General features: G+C 42.8%; 1 protein-coding gene across 8 annotated transcripts in view; it reads left to right on the plus strand.

Moving 5' to 3' along the window:
* CTCF (CCCTC-binding factor) overlaps positions 1–17,059 on the plus strand; it is a 34,628-nt gene that overhangs the window by 14,503 nt on the left and 3,066 nt on the right. For 6 of the 8 annotated variants that reach the window (XM_030955762.1, XM_030955759.1, XM_030955765.1 and 3 more), the window contains 9 exons: positions 6,280–7,072; positions 7,686–7,856; positions 8,490–8,623; positions 9,890–10,010; positions 10,776–10,925; positions 12,238–12,398; positions 13,090–13,272; positions 13,671–13,806; positions 16,426–16,593. In XM_030955762.1, coding sequence (XP_030811622.1) covers positions 6,292–7,072; positions 7,686–7,856; positions 8,490–8,623; positions 9,890–10,010; positions 10,776–10,925; positions 12,238–12,398; positions 13,090–13,272; positions 13,671–13,806; positions 16,426–16,593 — 2,005 coding nt within the window. In that variant the 5' untranslated portion in view covers positions 6,280–6,291. The remainder of the gene's footprint in view (positions 1–6,279; positions 7,073–7,685; positions 7,857–8,489; positions 8,624–9,889; positions 10,011–10,775; positions 10,926–12,237; positions 12,399–13,089; positions 13,273–13,670; positions 13,807–16,425; positions 16,594–17,059) is intronic. The other 2 variants (XM_030955766.1, XM_030955760.1) reach the window with 1 other exon arrangement.

The following is a 17,059-nucleotide window of genomic DNA, read 5'->3' on the forward strand; positions in this document are numbered from 1 at the left end:
GGTCGAAGGCAAAGATCACCTTCGATAACATCTGGGCCAAATTAGTTCTCAGTCAAGTTCATTATGGTGAATTATTCTGTCAGTGTGAAGGAAAAAGCTGAGAGCAGCTCTTTGGACAGAGAGTGCTGTGTTTAGCTGTCTTACAGAGACCATGAAACTATTATGAAGGTTTGCAGGTTAAAAATCCGATCTCCTGTCTTGTTAGTAAGGAAAAAGTGAATTCCTCTAGATGTCAGTTTAGTGTAGGGATCCACTTAAAAGCTTTGAATCACTCCCTAGAACAATGTGCTCTTGTCCTATTTAGACCAACCTCCCAGCACAGACACCTTGGTTAAGTAATCACCACCAGCACTGTCTTCTCTGATCCCCTCACAGGGTCATCATTCAAGGAAACGATCCTTCTACAACTGCATTTTCCAATTTCAACTCTCATTCCCATAGCTGGTTTATGTATTTCTTGGGGCATAATCCTGACAGGCCGCTTTTCATGCAGAGGAACAGCAAAGATGTTTATTAACCTGTGATGAAGTTTGCTTTTTTACTTCTAGTTTTCTTGCTTTTCCTTATGCCCTCCAAGATGCTGAAATATTTCTCAGAATAATTGCTTAATAGTGGGTTAATGAGAATACCCTTTTTTTTTTCATTTAAAGCTGCAGTAAATGTTTGTCCCTTTTACTCTTCTTGTTTGCTTTCAGTGCCAGTGTTGTAAGTGGCAAGGAGGAAATGAGAAAACAGCTGGAGATGGGTGTAGCAGTCATAACCAGTGAATATGGAAATGATTGCAGTAGCCAAATAAAAGCCTTAAGCTTTTACTGTGAGAAAATTACTTAGTGAAAGAAATCTACCCAATGTTTTAGTTTCTCCTGTTGGTAGTAACTCCTTGGTGTTTTGCATGTGAAAGGCACAGCTGGCCTGTTTGGATGTGTGTCTGTCTACTTTAGAGTAAGTTACGCTCACGCCATGTTCATCTCTTATCAGGGTAGCTCTGCTGGAGGAAATGGAAAGGCTGCCTACCTGTTAAACTGCCTTATCTTGGGCTGTGCTTAGCTGGGAGACTTTTCAGGGAAAAGATATGGCTGTTTCATGGTGGGAAGGAGAATGGCCAAGCACTCCTGCAGTTAATCTGCATCTGTTCATGCCCTAAAATACTTACATAGACATCTGTGGACTGCAGGCAGGGGAGAAAAACTCTGTTGTCTTTAAACCATGTTGGATATGTATTTTTCTTTTCAATCTTTCTCTTGCTTTCAGTGGCATATACAGTGCATAACTGCAGAGTCCTAGTTGAAGTTTTTGTTTTTTCCTTTATTCAGCTTTCAAAGGGATTCTTGGAGAATGCAGGAGGAACATAAGTCTCCCATGTTTTAATATTAGGCTTTATTTCCACTCCCATATAATTTTTAATAAGTGGATAATCTACAAATGTCAAAGCCATGTCAGTTTTTGAGTGGGATCTGTATGTAGATTGACTTGAATTCAAGGCCTGAATATGCTGCAAGGTGATAGGGTTGTTTGCACTAATGTAGCTGCTGATAGTTTTCATTATTTTATGAATATCAAAAATTTACTGACAGCATTTGGCTTCAATGAGTCTATTGGAGTTTTAATTTTTTTCTCAAGTGCATATTACAGCATTAAATGTGTAACATTTAACATGTGACACTTCTCAATTGCGTTGGTCTCCCAGCAGTTTTTATTGAGACTGTGCCTTATTTGGCAAAAATACGTATTTTTGTGTAATTTGGTACATGAAACTTGATGCAGTTCAGAGTTCCTTAATTTTAACGTGCCTGAGAGGCAGACAAATGTTTCTTTGATAGTAACTTTATTATAAATAACACCAGCAGAAAAAATAGGCACTGGCACTAGTTATCTCTGTCTCTGGGTTTGTACTTTCTGCATTGACAATGACAGCAAGTTTTTTTTAGTGCTTCTACAATTCCCTTCAGTACCTAAAGGGGCTTCCAAAGAGCTGGAGAGGGACTTTGGACAAGGGCGTGGAGTGACAGGACAAGGGGGAATGGCTTCCCACTGACACAGGGCATGGTTAGATTGGATATTGGAAAGAAAGTGAGCATATCTGGGCTGAGGCTCTCCTGTGCTGTAGTCAGCAGGACAGCTGGCACTAAATTACTTTCTCTCAAGCAGCCTTTTGGTTCCTTTCATTGGAATGACGTGTCAGTTGTATGAAATGCACAGCACTTTGTATTTCTGCTTGTTCCAGCTTTTTAGATGAGCTGTCCATGAACTGTCTGAGCAAGCTTAGGTCTGTTGTTTGGATGTCACAGCTCCTTACCTGGCTAATTGGATTGTGACAGTGCACTGAGCTGTTTGGTGTCACGGTGTCTCTCAGTAGAGCCTGCTGGGTGAGCCCATGTGTAAGGGCTGGCTTGAGCCATTAGTGGGAATTGTGCTTTCAGATCTTTGATTTCTTTTTTGGTCATTCTCCTTATTGAGGAATATTTTCTCTTTGGCTTTTTTTTCAGTCTTGATTTACTGCATCTTTTAACCTGCTGCTTTGTTTTCCTTTTTAGATTCAGTCATTGTGGAACCGAGCTGTTGGTGTAAGGTAGCAGTAACTGGTAGGAAGAGAGCTGGAGACAAAAGCCAGAAATAAAAAGTTGAGAGAAACTCTGCAGTTTTTATTCCTACTGTTCTGCTATAATGGTCTTAATTGTAGGAAATGGCACATGTCCTCCAATAAATACAAAACTTACCCGAGACCCACTTTTGAAAAAGGACAATTAAAGAAAAAAAAATTAAGTGAGAGAAGTAGCAAATTATTCAAGACAGAGTGAGTGGGAAGTGGCATGGACAGCCAGTGCGAAGCTTGCTGCAGCAGAAATGGAGTCTTTACAGAGAGCTTATTTAATAGGAAAACACCCATACATTTTCCTCTCAAGTTTAGGGTACATCCTGCAGGGTCCCCCCCAACAGTTGAAGAATTTTGAAATTTGTAAATCCACACTTCTTCAGAGGAAATCTCAGCAGTCTCCTGAGGTTTTTGAGCTGTCCAAAGCATCAAGTGAGACAGCTCCTGTATATTTCTCTAATTTTATATGTTGTTATTGTGACATTTCCCCTGTGGCAAGAGTTTGGTTTAGAACCAGACATTTTCAGATGCACTAACTTTGATGGAAAGGAGGATAGTGGATACTTTGGCATAGGCAGGAGTGAAATGCTGATCCACGTGCTGAGTGTTGGAGGCCAGGGAATCTGGGTCAGGATGCAGCAGCAGGCAGGGACAGTGGGAGTGGCAGTGCCAGGATGCAGCGTGTACTGGGACAGTGGAAGGGGCAGGCAGGGATAGAGAGGTGACATGGAGGTGGCAGGGTCAGGATGCAGTGGTGGGCAGGGATGGAGGGGACATGGAGGTGTCAGGCTCGGGGTGCAGTGGCAGGCAGGGATGGCAGTGACACGGAGGTGGCAGGCTCGGGGTGCAGTGGCAGGCAGGGATGGCGATGACACGGAGGTGGCAGGCTCGGGGTGCAGTGGCAGGCAGGGATGGAGGTGACGCAGGGGTGGCAGGCTCGGGGTGCAGTGGCAGGCAGGGATGGAGGTGACGCGGGGGTGGCAGGCAGGGATGGCGGTGACACGGAGGTGGCAGGAAGGGATGGAGGCGGCGGCCCCAGCCCGGTGCAGTGCCTCCTCTCGCCGCTCGGGGGCAGCCGTGCCCCGCCGTGTGAGCCCTGATAGCCGGCGACAGGAAACGGGGTGAGAGGTGACAGAGGGACAGGGGCAGTGGCGGGGTCTGAGATTCTTTACCGGACGGCTGTAGGAATCCATCCATTCCTTTCACACAGGTACACCCCCACTGTGAGTGTCTTTAACCTGAGTCTTGCTGCCGGCATTTCCTTGGTGTCCCTGTACACCTGCATTCCTAGGCTGGCAAACTTCCTGACAGTGTGAGCTAAAGTCTCCATGTGTGCCAGCGTCCTGTTCCTTGGTAGACATAGGATTTTCTCCTTTACAAGTCAGAAGTGGTGCTTTCCTAGTACACTGTAGAATCATAAAGGACACTGGCAAATTTTGGCCTGTTGGCTTACTTTCAGGTGACTTAGCAATGTTGTTACCAACTGCTACTGACAGTGAATGTGAAGGTCCTTGTGAGGGCCCCACCTCTGCTCAGAGCTGCCTGTGCTTGTTTCAAGGTTGCAGACCTCTGCTCGGCACCAAAGTTGCATTAGCTTTGTAGATGGACTTCTGCCATTTTTTTCCCTCCATCTTACATATTTTATTGTTACATCCTTCCCTATTTAGCACATTTTTATGTGTTGTTTAGCTATGTCCTTCCTTTTATTGTTCAGACACTTTTGGTCACCTGGAAAGTCTTCTCTCTGCAAATACTTAAGATGATTGTAAAACACTTTTGCAGTTGCTGAAGGCCACAGACCTGCTCTGTTCTGATTGCCTGCTGTCTGGTGTTAAGTACTTACATCATCTGGTGTACTTCAGCTGTTTGTCCATATGGATTTGCTCCGACTTGAAAAGCTGACGGGTGGTGAAGGAAAGGAGAGGCGGGATCCCTGCGGGGAGTGCGCATGAAGCCATATGTCGCTATTCCTGGGGATCTGGTGCCCTCTGGAGACTGTGGCTGCCCACGACATCACCAGTGTCAGGGCACCACGCTAATTTATGTCCCTTGTCTGGGCAGGCTGAAGAGCAAGATGAGCTGTATTGTTTTTACAGCAGAAGTGGATGATACTAGAAAACACAGTAAAAGCAAGAACTCTCTAAAAATAATAGCAATTACATGTCTTGTAGTTTTTAAAGCTGATGGAGACTTTCGCTGTGCTTCATGTTTGTCTTGTGTATAATCAAAATCGAGTACACAAAATTAAACATAGATATTTGAAAATAGTATGGGGATTTTAAAGTGTTGAGTTTGCAAGGGAGATTAAATATTTATATTAATTCACTTAGCTGGTCTGAGAGGCCAGTCAGTCTAATGGGAAAATACAGAAGTCTCTTAGCAAATCTGGAACTGGATTCAGGAATTTTTCACAGGCTTAGTAAGGAAGCTGGCTCTTTTGTCACTTTCTTCTTACCCAAAATTGACCTTGGTACCTTTTTAATGCTTAATGAGGGGTATAAGAAATGGTATCCTGATGGAGGGAAAATGGTGTGGTTAGGGACCTCCTTTTTATTTTTACGAAGTAAAAATACTCTGGAACAGAGACGGGCTTACAAAATGCTCCTTTACTATAATCTTATTCCTTTCATTTGGGAAAAAGACAGCTGCAAGACGATAATTTATTTTAGCTCTTGTTACTCTTGAAACAACCTTCCTGCATAATGAGAATACAGGAGTTTTATAGTTTTCCCCAACTGCAGTGAAGAGCACTGGGTGATCTGAGGAGGCAGAAAATCTGTGTCATGCTTGTGTGCAGCTTCTGTCAGAGTTACATGCTGAACTCTGGGTTCAAATGCTGAACTTCTGTGTTGTTGTTTGCTTGTGACTGTATGGATGGATTTAACACAGGTGTCAGGAGATCCTTAAGAGTCCAGCCAGCTCAGAGTCCACATCATTTACACTGAAATAAGATTTTACCTGAGCTGTGTCTCCTGCTATGGCTCATTCAGCCAAGGAGGGAGTGCACAGTGCATCTTGAGATCCACTCAGGGCCCAGCAGTGCCGGAGGTGGGAGCAGGAATTGAAGTCCAGGCTGGTGACAAGAGACATATTTGCCTAACTCCTTTATGTCCTTATGTTGTTCAGAGGAGTTTAGACTTGAAGTAATAGTAGTTTGATATTAAATAAGTGCAACTTATGTTCTTGTGCTTAATTCTTAGTGCCTTTTCCTGGAAGAGTTCTGCAGTTCTCAAATGTAATACTTTCTTTAAGGTTGGCTTTTTGTTTTTAACAGTGTGGTAATTTTGTACCTTTAAAATTTATAGCCAGAGACTGCCTCTGATACTGCTAAGTTATATGAAATGATTAAACAAGCTCAGTAAGGAATAATACTGCTGTGCATCTTGCTGGTGGGATTTGTGTTCTTTGAGGAACAGGAACATGTGTATCACTTAATCTCTTTTCCTTGCTTTCCTCCTTCCTTTCCAAGAAGCTGATACAGTTGTCTCACTGCAGGCAGCGTTCTGTGATTGCCTTGGTTTGCAGTGTGATGGGCTTGTGGAGAACTACAGCTCTCAGCTCCTGTTTTCTGAATATGATTGGGATGAATTGGGTATTTCCAGCTGGGTGACTTGTCCCTCTGTGGGGTTTGTGCAGTTGTTAAATACATTGGATGGTGTGCAGCATTCATTCTCTTGTTTTTGCAGCAGGAAGGTGAAATGGAAGGTGAGGCAGTCGACGCTATTGTGGAGGAATCAGAAACTTTCATTAAGGGAAAAGAGAGGAAAACTTATCAAAGACGCCGTGAAGGTGGACAAGAGGATGATGCTTGTCATATACCACCAAACCAAGCAGATGGAAGTGAAGTGGTGCAGGATGTCAGCAGTGGGGTGCAGATGGTGATGATGGATCAGCTGGATCCAACTCTTCTTCAAATGAAGACCGAAGTAATGGAAGGTGCAGTGTCTCAAGAAACTGAGGCTACTGTGGATGACACACAGATCATAACACTTCAGGTTGTTAATATGGAAGAGCAGCCTATAAACCTTGGTGAGCTTCAGCTGGTCCAAGTACCTGTACCAGTGACTGTACCTGTTGCCACCACGTCTGTGGAAGAACTGCAGGGAGCTTATGAAAATGAGGTTTCCAAAGGAGGCCTGCAGGAGGGAGAGCCCATGATCTGTCACACCCTGCCTTTACCAGAAGGCTTCCAAGTTGTGAAAGTGGGTGCAAACGGTGAGGTGGAGACACTGGAACAAGGTGAACTTCAGCCACAGGAAGATCCCAATTGGCAAAAAGATCCAGACTATCAGCCACCAGCCAAAAAAACAAAGAAAAACAAAAAGAGTAAGCTTCGCTACACTGAGGAAGGCAAAGATGTGGATGTCTCTGTATATGACTTTGAAGAGGAGCAGCAGGAGGGTTTGTTGTCCGAGGTTAACGCAGAAAAGGTGGTGGGCAATATGAAGCCACCAAAACCGACAAAAATTAAAAAGAAAGGTAAATGGATTTTAAAAATGCTTTTGTTGTGGTGATTGCAGTGTGACTGAGGCAAATGAATACATTCAAGTGGGAGGAGAGCAGACATGCCTAATGCTGCTTGCTCACAATGTAATAATGCTTGACTGCAGTGTTTCTGGGGCACACCTCCCTTCTCCTCTCTATAGGCTGTCAGGGAGATCATTTTCCACAAGTATGATACTGTGGCATTAATATTCTCACACAACTGTGATTGAAAAGATTGTTCTCTTTGCTGTACTGTACATGTGCACGTTTGTGTGCACGTTTTACATCAGGAGCCAATGGCATCATTAAGTCTGTGGGCTTTTTCATAACCAATTGCTGGGTAAGGTGGATGGTGCAAAATACAGTAATAAGTATGTTAGATTTTTGTTAAAACTGTAAGTTAAGGAACCCTTTTTAGAGTGCAAAAGGAACATTAAGTGCTGGCATACCAGTGAAAATTGAATCCAAACCAGCCACTAAATCCAGTTGGATTTAGTGGTGCATGGTGGTTCCTTGCCATACTTACACCCCCAAGAAACATTCCTCTTATATTACACAGTAGACCACACTATTGTCAAAGACTAAAGATGGTTTCCTTCATGACCAGGTGTAAAGAAGACATTCCAGTGTGAGCTGTGCAGTTACACTTGTCCTCGTCGTTCCAACCTGGACCGCCACATGAAAAGCCACACCGATGAAAGACCACACAAGTGCCATCTCTGTGGCAGGGCTTTCAGGACAGTCACATTGCTGAGGAACCACCTCAACACTCACACAGGTACTCTTGGTTTTGCATGCATTGTGTTTATAGGGTCTACTCTGCCATCAGAACGAGGTTGAAGATAGACCCTTCTTGTTTTCCTACTTTCTCTTAGGGAACTAGGTAAAAAAGGGGAAACTACCTAGTTGTTTTCTGCCTGGCCAGGTCAGGTGCAGAGCTTATCCTGTTCAAAGGTACAAAATTGATCCTGGGCTTGATCTCAAGTTACCTGAAGTTATAGAAATGTTCCCTTTGCCTTGGACGTGAGCACTCATGTTTTCAGCTTGTAGTGCCTTACTGCCAAAAAAAAGAGTGTAATTCATAATCCCTCATTTTTTCTGCTAACTGAACTTACGCCTGACTAGCTGGTTTCTAATGTGTAAACAGCCAAGTGGTACAAAAATAAAGGAGTCTATTTCCTCACTGAAAGGATATTAATTCTCTAATATCTTAAATCCATTAGTTATTTTTACAAAACCTCTGACTTTTGTGCATTCTGTTGCTCTAATTTAATCTTTCAGAAATGAAAACAGTCTTTCTAATTCACTTCAAAAACAACAAAAAAAAAATCCACAACCGGTGCTGCCCCATATTTTCTTTTGTCACTAAATCTCTGTGTCACTGTCTTCCTGTCTTGCTGCACACCATCAGGTACTCGCCCTCACAAGTGCCCAGACTGCGACATGGCCTTTGTGACCAGTGGAGAGTTGGTTCGGCATCGCCGCTACAAACACACCCACGAGAAACCATTCAAATGTTCCATGTGTGACTATGCCAGTGTGGAGGTATGGGACTTGTTACAGTGCTGACTGCTTCCTTGTGCACTTCAAAGCTTGTTCACCATCTGTTACAAACTCTGTTCTTAGGCATTTCCTCTCTGGCCATTTGGTTGAAAGGCTCTGGGAAAAAGAAATTATAAATCAGGGCTGCTCTTGGAAGCAAATGGTGGGGTTTCCTCAGTGAATCAGAAAGCAATTTGAGATCACTTACAGAAATTCTAGGTGATACCCATTTCCTCTTTAGAAACAATAGTTGTCACAGTTTCTTAAATTATTTGTCCTTTAAGCTGATTGCAGGAATTGTATTGTGCTTCATGTTGAAGGAGACAGACATTTCCTGCTGCAGTGGGATGTCCTTTGAGTCCACAGTGCTCTCCCATTTTAGAAACATGCATTCTGCACATCATCTGTTTATGCCATGAAGGTGTCTGTAGCTAAAACTAATGAGCCTTTGTCTCAGTATTGGTGAAAAGCAGCTTTGCTAATGTTAGATGATAGCTTAATTTGCTTGAGCAGATTAGACATTCTTGAATGCCTTCCCTCCATGCAATATTGTTAGATATTTTATAGGACGGCTTTTATACTGTGAAAGGAAATTTGAGCCAGATGATGAGCTACATAATTTTAAAAAAATGGAATGTCTGCAGTGGAAGAAGGCTACAGTGGGAGAGCTTGTGTAGGGGCTTCAGGGTTTTTTTTCAGCCCACGCTATGCCTGCAGTGCTGTCACTTCAGGTCCTGTGGTTTGAGTGCTGAATAAGTTATGTTGCAGAGGTTTTCATAGTATAAATTAGGAAAGAATAACCAAGTTGGTCCTTATGTGGTCATGCTGCTTTTTGTAGGCATTAGTTGGTGATTAAGCAGCATGATCAGGCTGGAGTAGAAAATGCCATACCGTTGGTGTTCTTGCTTTGAGCTGGGTTTGTACCTTCTAAATAAAAGCAGGAGCAGAAAAGAATTAAGCTTCCCCACACCACTTCCCTGTGTGTCTCCAGGATATTTTAAAATTTTAGGGTGTCTTCAGATGCAGATCAATAACAGTAAGGTGAGCACAGAGTCTAAAGGCCTCATTGAGTGTGGGAACAAGCATCAGGCACGGCTGGGAGGCGAGGTAGAGTGGGCAGGAGCAGTGGGAAAATGGCACTGAAATGTGCTTGTTTGGTTTTGTGCCTAAGTAAATATAAACTGCCTTAAACTCTTGACTGGTTACTTGTGCTTTTGGCAATCTGGCCTGCTCATCTGTGCTAACTTGAGTCTTGCCCTTGGCTTGCAGGTTAGCAAATTGAAACGCCACATCCGCTCGCACACTGGCGAGCGCCCGTTCCAGTGCAGCCTGTGCAGCTATGCCAGCAGAGACACCTACAAACTGAAGAGGCACATGAGGACCCACTCCGGTACTGATTCTGTGTTCTCTTAGTGTCAGGGTGCTGAGGCTACAGTGTTGCTGACACATAGCAAACAAATACTATTGTGTAGTTTAATATAAAACCTGTATAAAGTGTGTAGCTGAAGCGAATGCACCATGTTTTGTAAGCACTTATAAATTTAAAACTGAGAAATGAGCTTGGCAGATTCTGATTTCTAGTTTGACTGTGAGGTGACAAAATGCAGGCATCTCTAGTATGAACAGAAGAAGCTTCTTCTGTTTGCAGTGTTCCAGCTGAAGAGTAGAGCCATTTGTAGTTTTATGCTTCAGTGCATTTTTAAAAGCATCTCATGCATGTTAGTTCATAAAGATGCTAATTTTTTCTTCAATATAAATAGGGATGATTTTAGCACAGAATGTTACTGCCAAATTAATCATATTGCTAAAATTGATGGGGAGAAACATGCCCTTTTATGTATACATGAACATTCAGAACCTCCACCCCAAAAAATCTGATGTCACTTGCTCTCTTCTGTCAGCATGTTGATCTTGCCTGTATTTCTCAGAGTAAGAATAATTTAACTTCCTTAAGGATTGAACTTTGGTTTCTTTGTAGAAAGACACTTACTGGAGCTATTACATGCAGAGAAAGATAATATTGAGCACTTTGTAAAATTACAATTTCTGTTGTCCAGCTGTGTGTTGCAAGTTTCTGGGAAGTTGTTTGGGGCTTCTTGGTAAGATTTCTTTTTAATAAAAGTACTTGTTCTATTTTTTCCTTTTGCTCCTGAAGGAGAGAAGCCATATGAATGTTACATCTGCCATGCTCGCTTCACTCAGAGCGGTACCATGAAGATGCACATTTTGCAGAAGCACACGGAGAATGTGGCCAAATTCCACTGTCCTCACTGTGATACTGTTATAGCGAGAAAGAGTGACCTGGGTATGTGTCTCCCAAACGTGGCCATTTGCTGAAGATGGTACAAAACTTCCCAGAATTAGAGTCCATATAACCCAACTGCTGTCTCTTAACCCAATAGCCAGTCTGGTAACCACACAACATGAAGCACAGCTTCACATATGGGGCTGGTAAAACACACCTTTAGCTTATAGCTGCTGCAAGTTAGAACAATTTTCAGTTTCTTCTCATTATTTGATTTTTTTTTTCCCAAGCATACAAGGTAAGTTACTGTTTGCCCATAAATGCAAGGCATTTATTGAACTTGGACTGAGATTTCAACATCATAAGAATTGGGATCTAAGAAGCAAGATCACTTGGCTTAACCTCCTGCACATTGGAGGGCATTGTTTCATGCAGAGATATTTTCATCAAGTTAAAAGATGTGAATTCGAGCAAGTAGTTAACTTTCCAGGATTTGGAGCTGTGTGCTCAAAAAAGCCTCGAGTCCTTGCAGTAGGACATTCCTGATCTAGTGAGCAGTACCCAGTGTGATTCCAGCAGGCAAGCTCTTATGTTTCTAGAAGGTGACAAACAATATCATGCCCAGAGCAGCTGAGGGAAAGGAAGGAGCCACGATTTGGCAGAACTTTCTGTCTTTAAACAGAATTATCACCCAAGTAATGGGAAGGCAGGCTCCCTTCCAGTAAAGAGAAGTGCTACAGTGAGAGGCAGTTTGAGAGGAAGGCAGTCAGTTGATGTCAGGAGCAAACAAGCTGATTTACAACAGAGGAAAACTGATGTTAGCTATGAAGAATTTTTCTTCTAATAATGCTTTAATCTACCCTAAGCTACCTGGTGCAGCTGTGGTATGCTCTTAGTTGGAGGATTTTAAAGAAGTGACTAAAACCTTTTGGGGATTATCTGCTAGTATCCCTGTTGCCTTCTAGTCCTGTCACTCTGATTTCTAATCCTGCAGAAAATCCTGTTTCCCCCCCCACTGAATTACCTGGCTTCTGGCTGTATCCAGGCAATTCAAGTTAGTCTTAAACATAACAGTCCATAAGACACTTTAGTTTGACAATCATGTGTCATCAAATTCAAGTATCCTGAATCAGCACAGATTGCAAGTAATAACCAAATCTGTGGAAAATCTTAATGGAGTTTTTTTTTCTGGGAGCTCTTTCTGTCTAGAAATGGTTCTAGTTGGTTTTACTTGCGAGTCCTTCAGGTTTTTAGTTGAATCCTAAATTCCACTGTTTTGTCTGAGCTTGGGAGGATCACTGAAGGACTGTAGGCTCATCTTTCATGCTTGGAAAGCCACGGTGGTGAAAGCTTTTGATTCTTTTTCCTGTAGGTGTCCACTTGCGGAAGCAGCATTCCTACATTGAGCAGGGCAAGAAGTGTCGCTACTGTGACGCTGTGTTCCATGAGAGGTATGCCCTCATCCAGCATCAAAAGTCCCACAAGAACGAGAAGCGCTTCAAGTGTGACCAGTGTGATTATGCCTGCAGACAGGTGAGCTGGGGGCGCCCCTTAAGAGTGTTAGGACAGGAGCTGAAAGTATGGGATGGAAATCTTAGCTTTTATGTTTGACCAGATGTTCCTCTAGGACACGAAATAAAACTACGTGGACACTGGACTCTCCAAGGTAAAAAAGAGGGAAAGTTTAATTCTGACTCCAATATTTATAGATTTCCAAAAGTGACAGTGGATTGGAGGATGACAGTGCCACCTCTCCAATGACACTGGACAAACCATCAAACTTCTCCTCCTCCATAAAAGAATGCAAAACAATAAGTTATTTACATAAAGTGCACAAGAAAGTTCATTACAGGAATGTAAACATCAGAAGGCTTAGAAGAACTTAAAAAAACAGGATGACAACCAGCTGTCAAGATCAGATTAGCTGTCTAAATTTTCTGAAGGGTGTAAAGGAGAGTACAAGTGGCCTTTTCTTGATGTGATTCTGTCCTGTAGAGAAGAACCTTCTAATTCATAACCTTGATGTACCCCTTGACCAAGGAATAAGAGTCCATGTAGGATGGGAATAGCTAGGACTGAATATGCCATCAGTCAAGATGTTCTTGCATTGCTGTGGAATCATTCTTTTCCTGATATTAACTATAAAATTTTGGCCTCGTTTTAGCTGAAAATTCACTTTTCTGTATCCATTGACACGAGTTTCCGTTTTTCCTGTCCGTGCCAGGAGCGGCACATGGTCATGCACAAACGGACCCATACTGGAGAAAAGCCTTATGCCTGTAGCCATTGTGATAAAACCTTCCGCCAGAAGCAGCTCCTCGACATGCACTTCAAGAGATACCACGACCCCAACTTCGTCCCTGCTGCCTTTGTCTGCTCCAAGTGTGGCAAAACATTCACTCGCAGGGTAAGGGAATATGCTTTGAACTGGGGAGGGTTGGGGTGGAATGAAGCTATTTTAGTCAAGGGGAGGGAAATGTTTACCCAAAAGGAAAGATGGGCGAGGTAAAGGGTAAAATATGAGTCTTTTAATAGAGCTCTTCTCCTTGAGAGGGAAAGAGAGGAGAGAGAATTGAGAATTAGTACTAACAAACATTAGCATTCACATCATGAGCAATGTGGAAATGCAACTTCATTCGTAAAGTTAATGAATGTACCCATTTCCCCTAAAGAATGTCTCTTAAAAAAAAAAAGTGAAAGACATAGTTACCAGAAATGTGTTTGAAAATACAGAGCCAGAATGTCTGATCTTGAATTCAATGCATGTTTTAACTTCTCTTGTGTTTTTGATCTTTCACTGAGTAGAACACAATGGCCAGACATGCTGATAACTGCTCTGGCCTAGATGGTGGGGAAGGAGAGAATGGAGGAGAGACAAAGAAAGGCAAACGTGGCCGAAAGAGAAAGATGCGTTCTAAGAAAGAAGATTCTTCTGATAGTGGTAAGAGCAGCTCAGTACCTTCTGAGAGTTACAGGTCTGTGATTCACTGTATGTGTTAGCTGCTGGTTTGCCAGTTCTGCAGGTTTCTTCTGGCACTTGAAATTCAGTCTTGTCTGGTTGGCAAACACAGAATATGGTGATACATGGCCAAGTAGAGAGAGATGTACTGCCTGTGAGGGATAATATAGAGTCTGCTGTCCCAGGCCTGTTCCAAGACAGTAGTTTATAAAACACTGTCTGACACCCCTTGTGTCAGCTGTGCCATTCCTGCCCTGCCTGTGTGGGAAACTCTGGTAATTTTTTTCAGAGTCCCAAAAGAGGCTGTGGGATTCTGCAGTGCATTGCTATGAAATGTTACTTGATCATTCTTCAGCATTACTGGGTGGCATGTCCAGACAACTCCACCACTGAATAGTTTGGCTACTTCTGTGGAGAAAGGCTGGCAACATCCAAGGGAGTGGTGGAGATTAATACTGTATATGAAGGAAAAACTCAGTCCTACTCCTGTCTCCTGGTAGAGGAAAAACTTCATCATGTCTTCAGCAGGAAGAGCCAAGTAGAGTCTCAAGACCAACCAGTTCAAAGATGATTTTGCAGAAGGCATGTTGCTGATTAGTCTTTTATCTGGAGTGCTTTATCTAATTAATCAAGGGGTGTAGGTTGGGAGAACAGGGATATTTCTGGCTAGACAGTGCATATCTGAAAATCTCACATGGCAAACAAGTTTTAGGATGAGTATGATCAAATGATTTGCAAACTTTGATTCAAAAACTATAGAAATTGATGCTTAAACTCATGTTTGTATAGATGTTTAGAAAAATGTATTAGGTGAATTAAGCACATGTAACTAATTGTGCATTTAAAACATGAACAGGTAATGGAGGCAGGGTAAAATAACTGATGGAAGGTAATTCAAAATGTGGTATTCTGGAGTATTGCATTCTTAGTATCTGATTTGAAATCTCCCTGGGAGTTCAGCCTGTTCTGAAAACTTGCATTTTATTTAGTTGGTTTGGTCTGAGTTTAAAGCAGATATTTGTAGGAGAAGCTCATCAAAAGTCAGACTTTTTAATGAGCTGATGATACGCAGTAAAGGATGCCGGGCTCTGTGCTGAGGGAATCCCTTCAGCCTCAGTGGAAGTGGCAAGTGTGGGTTGACCTCAGAAGTCATTTGATAGATACCAAGAATTGACCAGTGAGAGCTGAGTAGCTGTAAGAAAGATGTGCTAATCACCTGCTTGAGGAATTGCATCAGTCACTGTTGTGTTTATTTGGATTTCTGCAGTTTCATGAGGTTTGGCAACTACTGAATACCTAAAAATTATGAGCAAAGCTGGGATGAAATAGACCTATTTGTGTTAATGAAGGAGGGTGGGGGACAGACCAAACAGTGAATGATAGTTTTTCTCCTGGCTGCCCAGCATTAGACAGAATGTTAATTGATGGATATTAAGTTGAGGGGAGATTGTCAAGAACCTCTAAAAAGGTGGGACCTGAGAAATCCAGTAAAAAAATTCCTCATGGGGGGTATCCCTTGAGTGATTGTAAAATCACGCAGCATGTACGTGCTCTAGTGTGGGTTGGGGTTTTTGCCTTTAGTCAGATAAAAGGGACTATCCTTGTGGCCTGTGTATTCTTGAGTGAAGCTACTCCTGTAGTGAACAGCCTTATAAATTTAAGGGCAACCATTTTGCTGTCCAAATATTATCCTCTGACATCTCTCACTGCTTTTTGTCTGCTCTGGGTTTGTCCAGAGCATTCTGAACGTGTGGATGGTCCTCACTTATTAGGTTTAAGGAGTGTTGTGAAGAATGAAGTGTAGAGCTTGAGGGGTAGGAGACTGGCTCTTGGATGCCTGTTGGGGTTCTCCTGTTTTACAGGGATTCTGGAATGGCTGCTACAGCAATTACATGGGATCTACCTCTTTTATCCTCTTGCCCCTCTATTTTCCCCACACTTCTTGAAATCAGCTCATCCCCTCCCCTAAACATCCTGCAAATAATCCTTTGTGATCCAAAATGGCCTTCCTGCTGCATCCCATTGTGTCCCAACCAGGAATTCCCTAACTTCCCATAGTACCAAAGGTGATCTCAAGAGCTGCTTCCCATGACTGGGATGGGTTTCACACCTGGTGTGAAACACTGGACACTCCTTCTGGGAGTGTCCTGGACAAGAAGTTTGTTCCTCAGAAGCTGTGAATTTGGGCTCCCACCTTCCATTGAGCAATGCTGTGCTCCTCTGTGTTGTGCAGGTGGGACTTGGATGGGCTGTTGGATCCTCTGATAGGCTGGGGAGTAGCCCAGCCATGTGTTATTTGGTCTTCCTTGTGCTGTTGTCTCTGAGCTCCTTTGTGCATGTGCAGAGTAGCTTTTATCACATAATCTAACATAATTAAATTACCTTTTGCTTTCTGAAGGACAGCTTGTTCTCTCTAAGTGAGGGTAACAGATTAACAGTCTGTGGCAACAGCTTCTGAACAAAGGCCTTACTTGCCTTCTTTCTCTGAGCTGACTCCTGCAAATCCGTCCCTTTTGGATGGGATTTGATGGTGCTTCTCTGTAGATGGATGTGTTTTATTCTTGTTAAAACTGAAGATTTATCTGACATCCTTTCTTACAGAGGAAAATGCTGAACCAGATTTGGATGATAATGAAGATGAGGAGGAGACAGCAGTAGAAATTGAAGCTGAACCAGAAGTTGAGCAAGAGGCTCCTGCACCACCTCCCAGTAAGAAAAGAAGAGGAAGACCACCAGGCAAAGCTGCTGCGCAACCAAAACAATCCCAGCGTAAGTCACTGATTGAAGCTCACCTTACCCTGCTTGCTTGAGCACCTTTTGCCTTGGATTTGGCCATTCTTGTAGTTGTGATCACTGCAAATGAGATTATTTAAAAAGTAGATAACTGTACTTGTCTCTGCATTGCTAAGAACTCACCTTGAAATTTATTGCAAGGGTTTCCCAGAGGCAGCATGGCCACTTCAGGCCAGGCTAAGAAAGGAAGGCCATTATGTTTGTTTAGTATTGTTTCATTTCATGGTTGTGCAAACTGCTCACTTCTTTTTGGGAAAACAGGTGGCAGTAAAAACATCATGGTGTTCTTACCTGGCTGGCTTTTGCAGGTATTGCCACAACTGAACTTGCTTCAGGCTGTTGGTTCTGAGCAAGGACCAGTGCAGGTGTTGTTTCAGCTCCACAGGGATGTGGTTAAGAATAGACATTGTAACTGTGCAAAGTCGAAGTAAATACATTTTAG

Source organism: Camarhynchus parvulus, chromosome 11 (assembly GCF_901933205.1).
Source record: "Camarhynchus parvulus chromosome 11, STF_HiC, whole genome shotgun sequence".
In the NCBI taxonomy this organism is placed as follows: domain Eukaryota; kingdom Metazoa; phylum Chordata; class Aves; order Passeriformes; family Thraupidae; genus Camarhynchus; species Camarhynchus parvulus.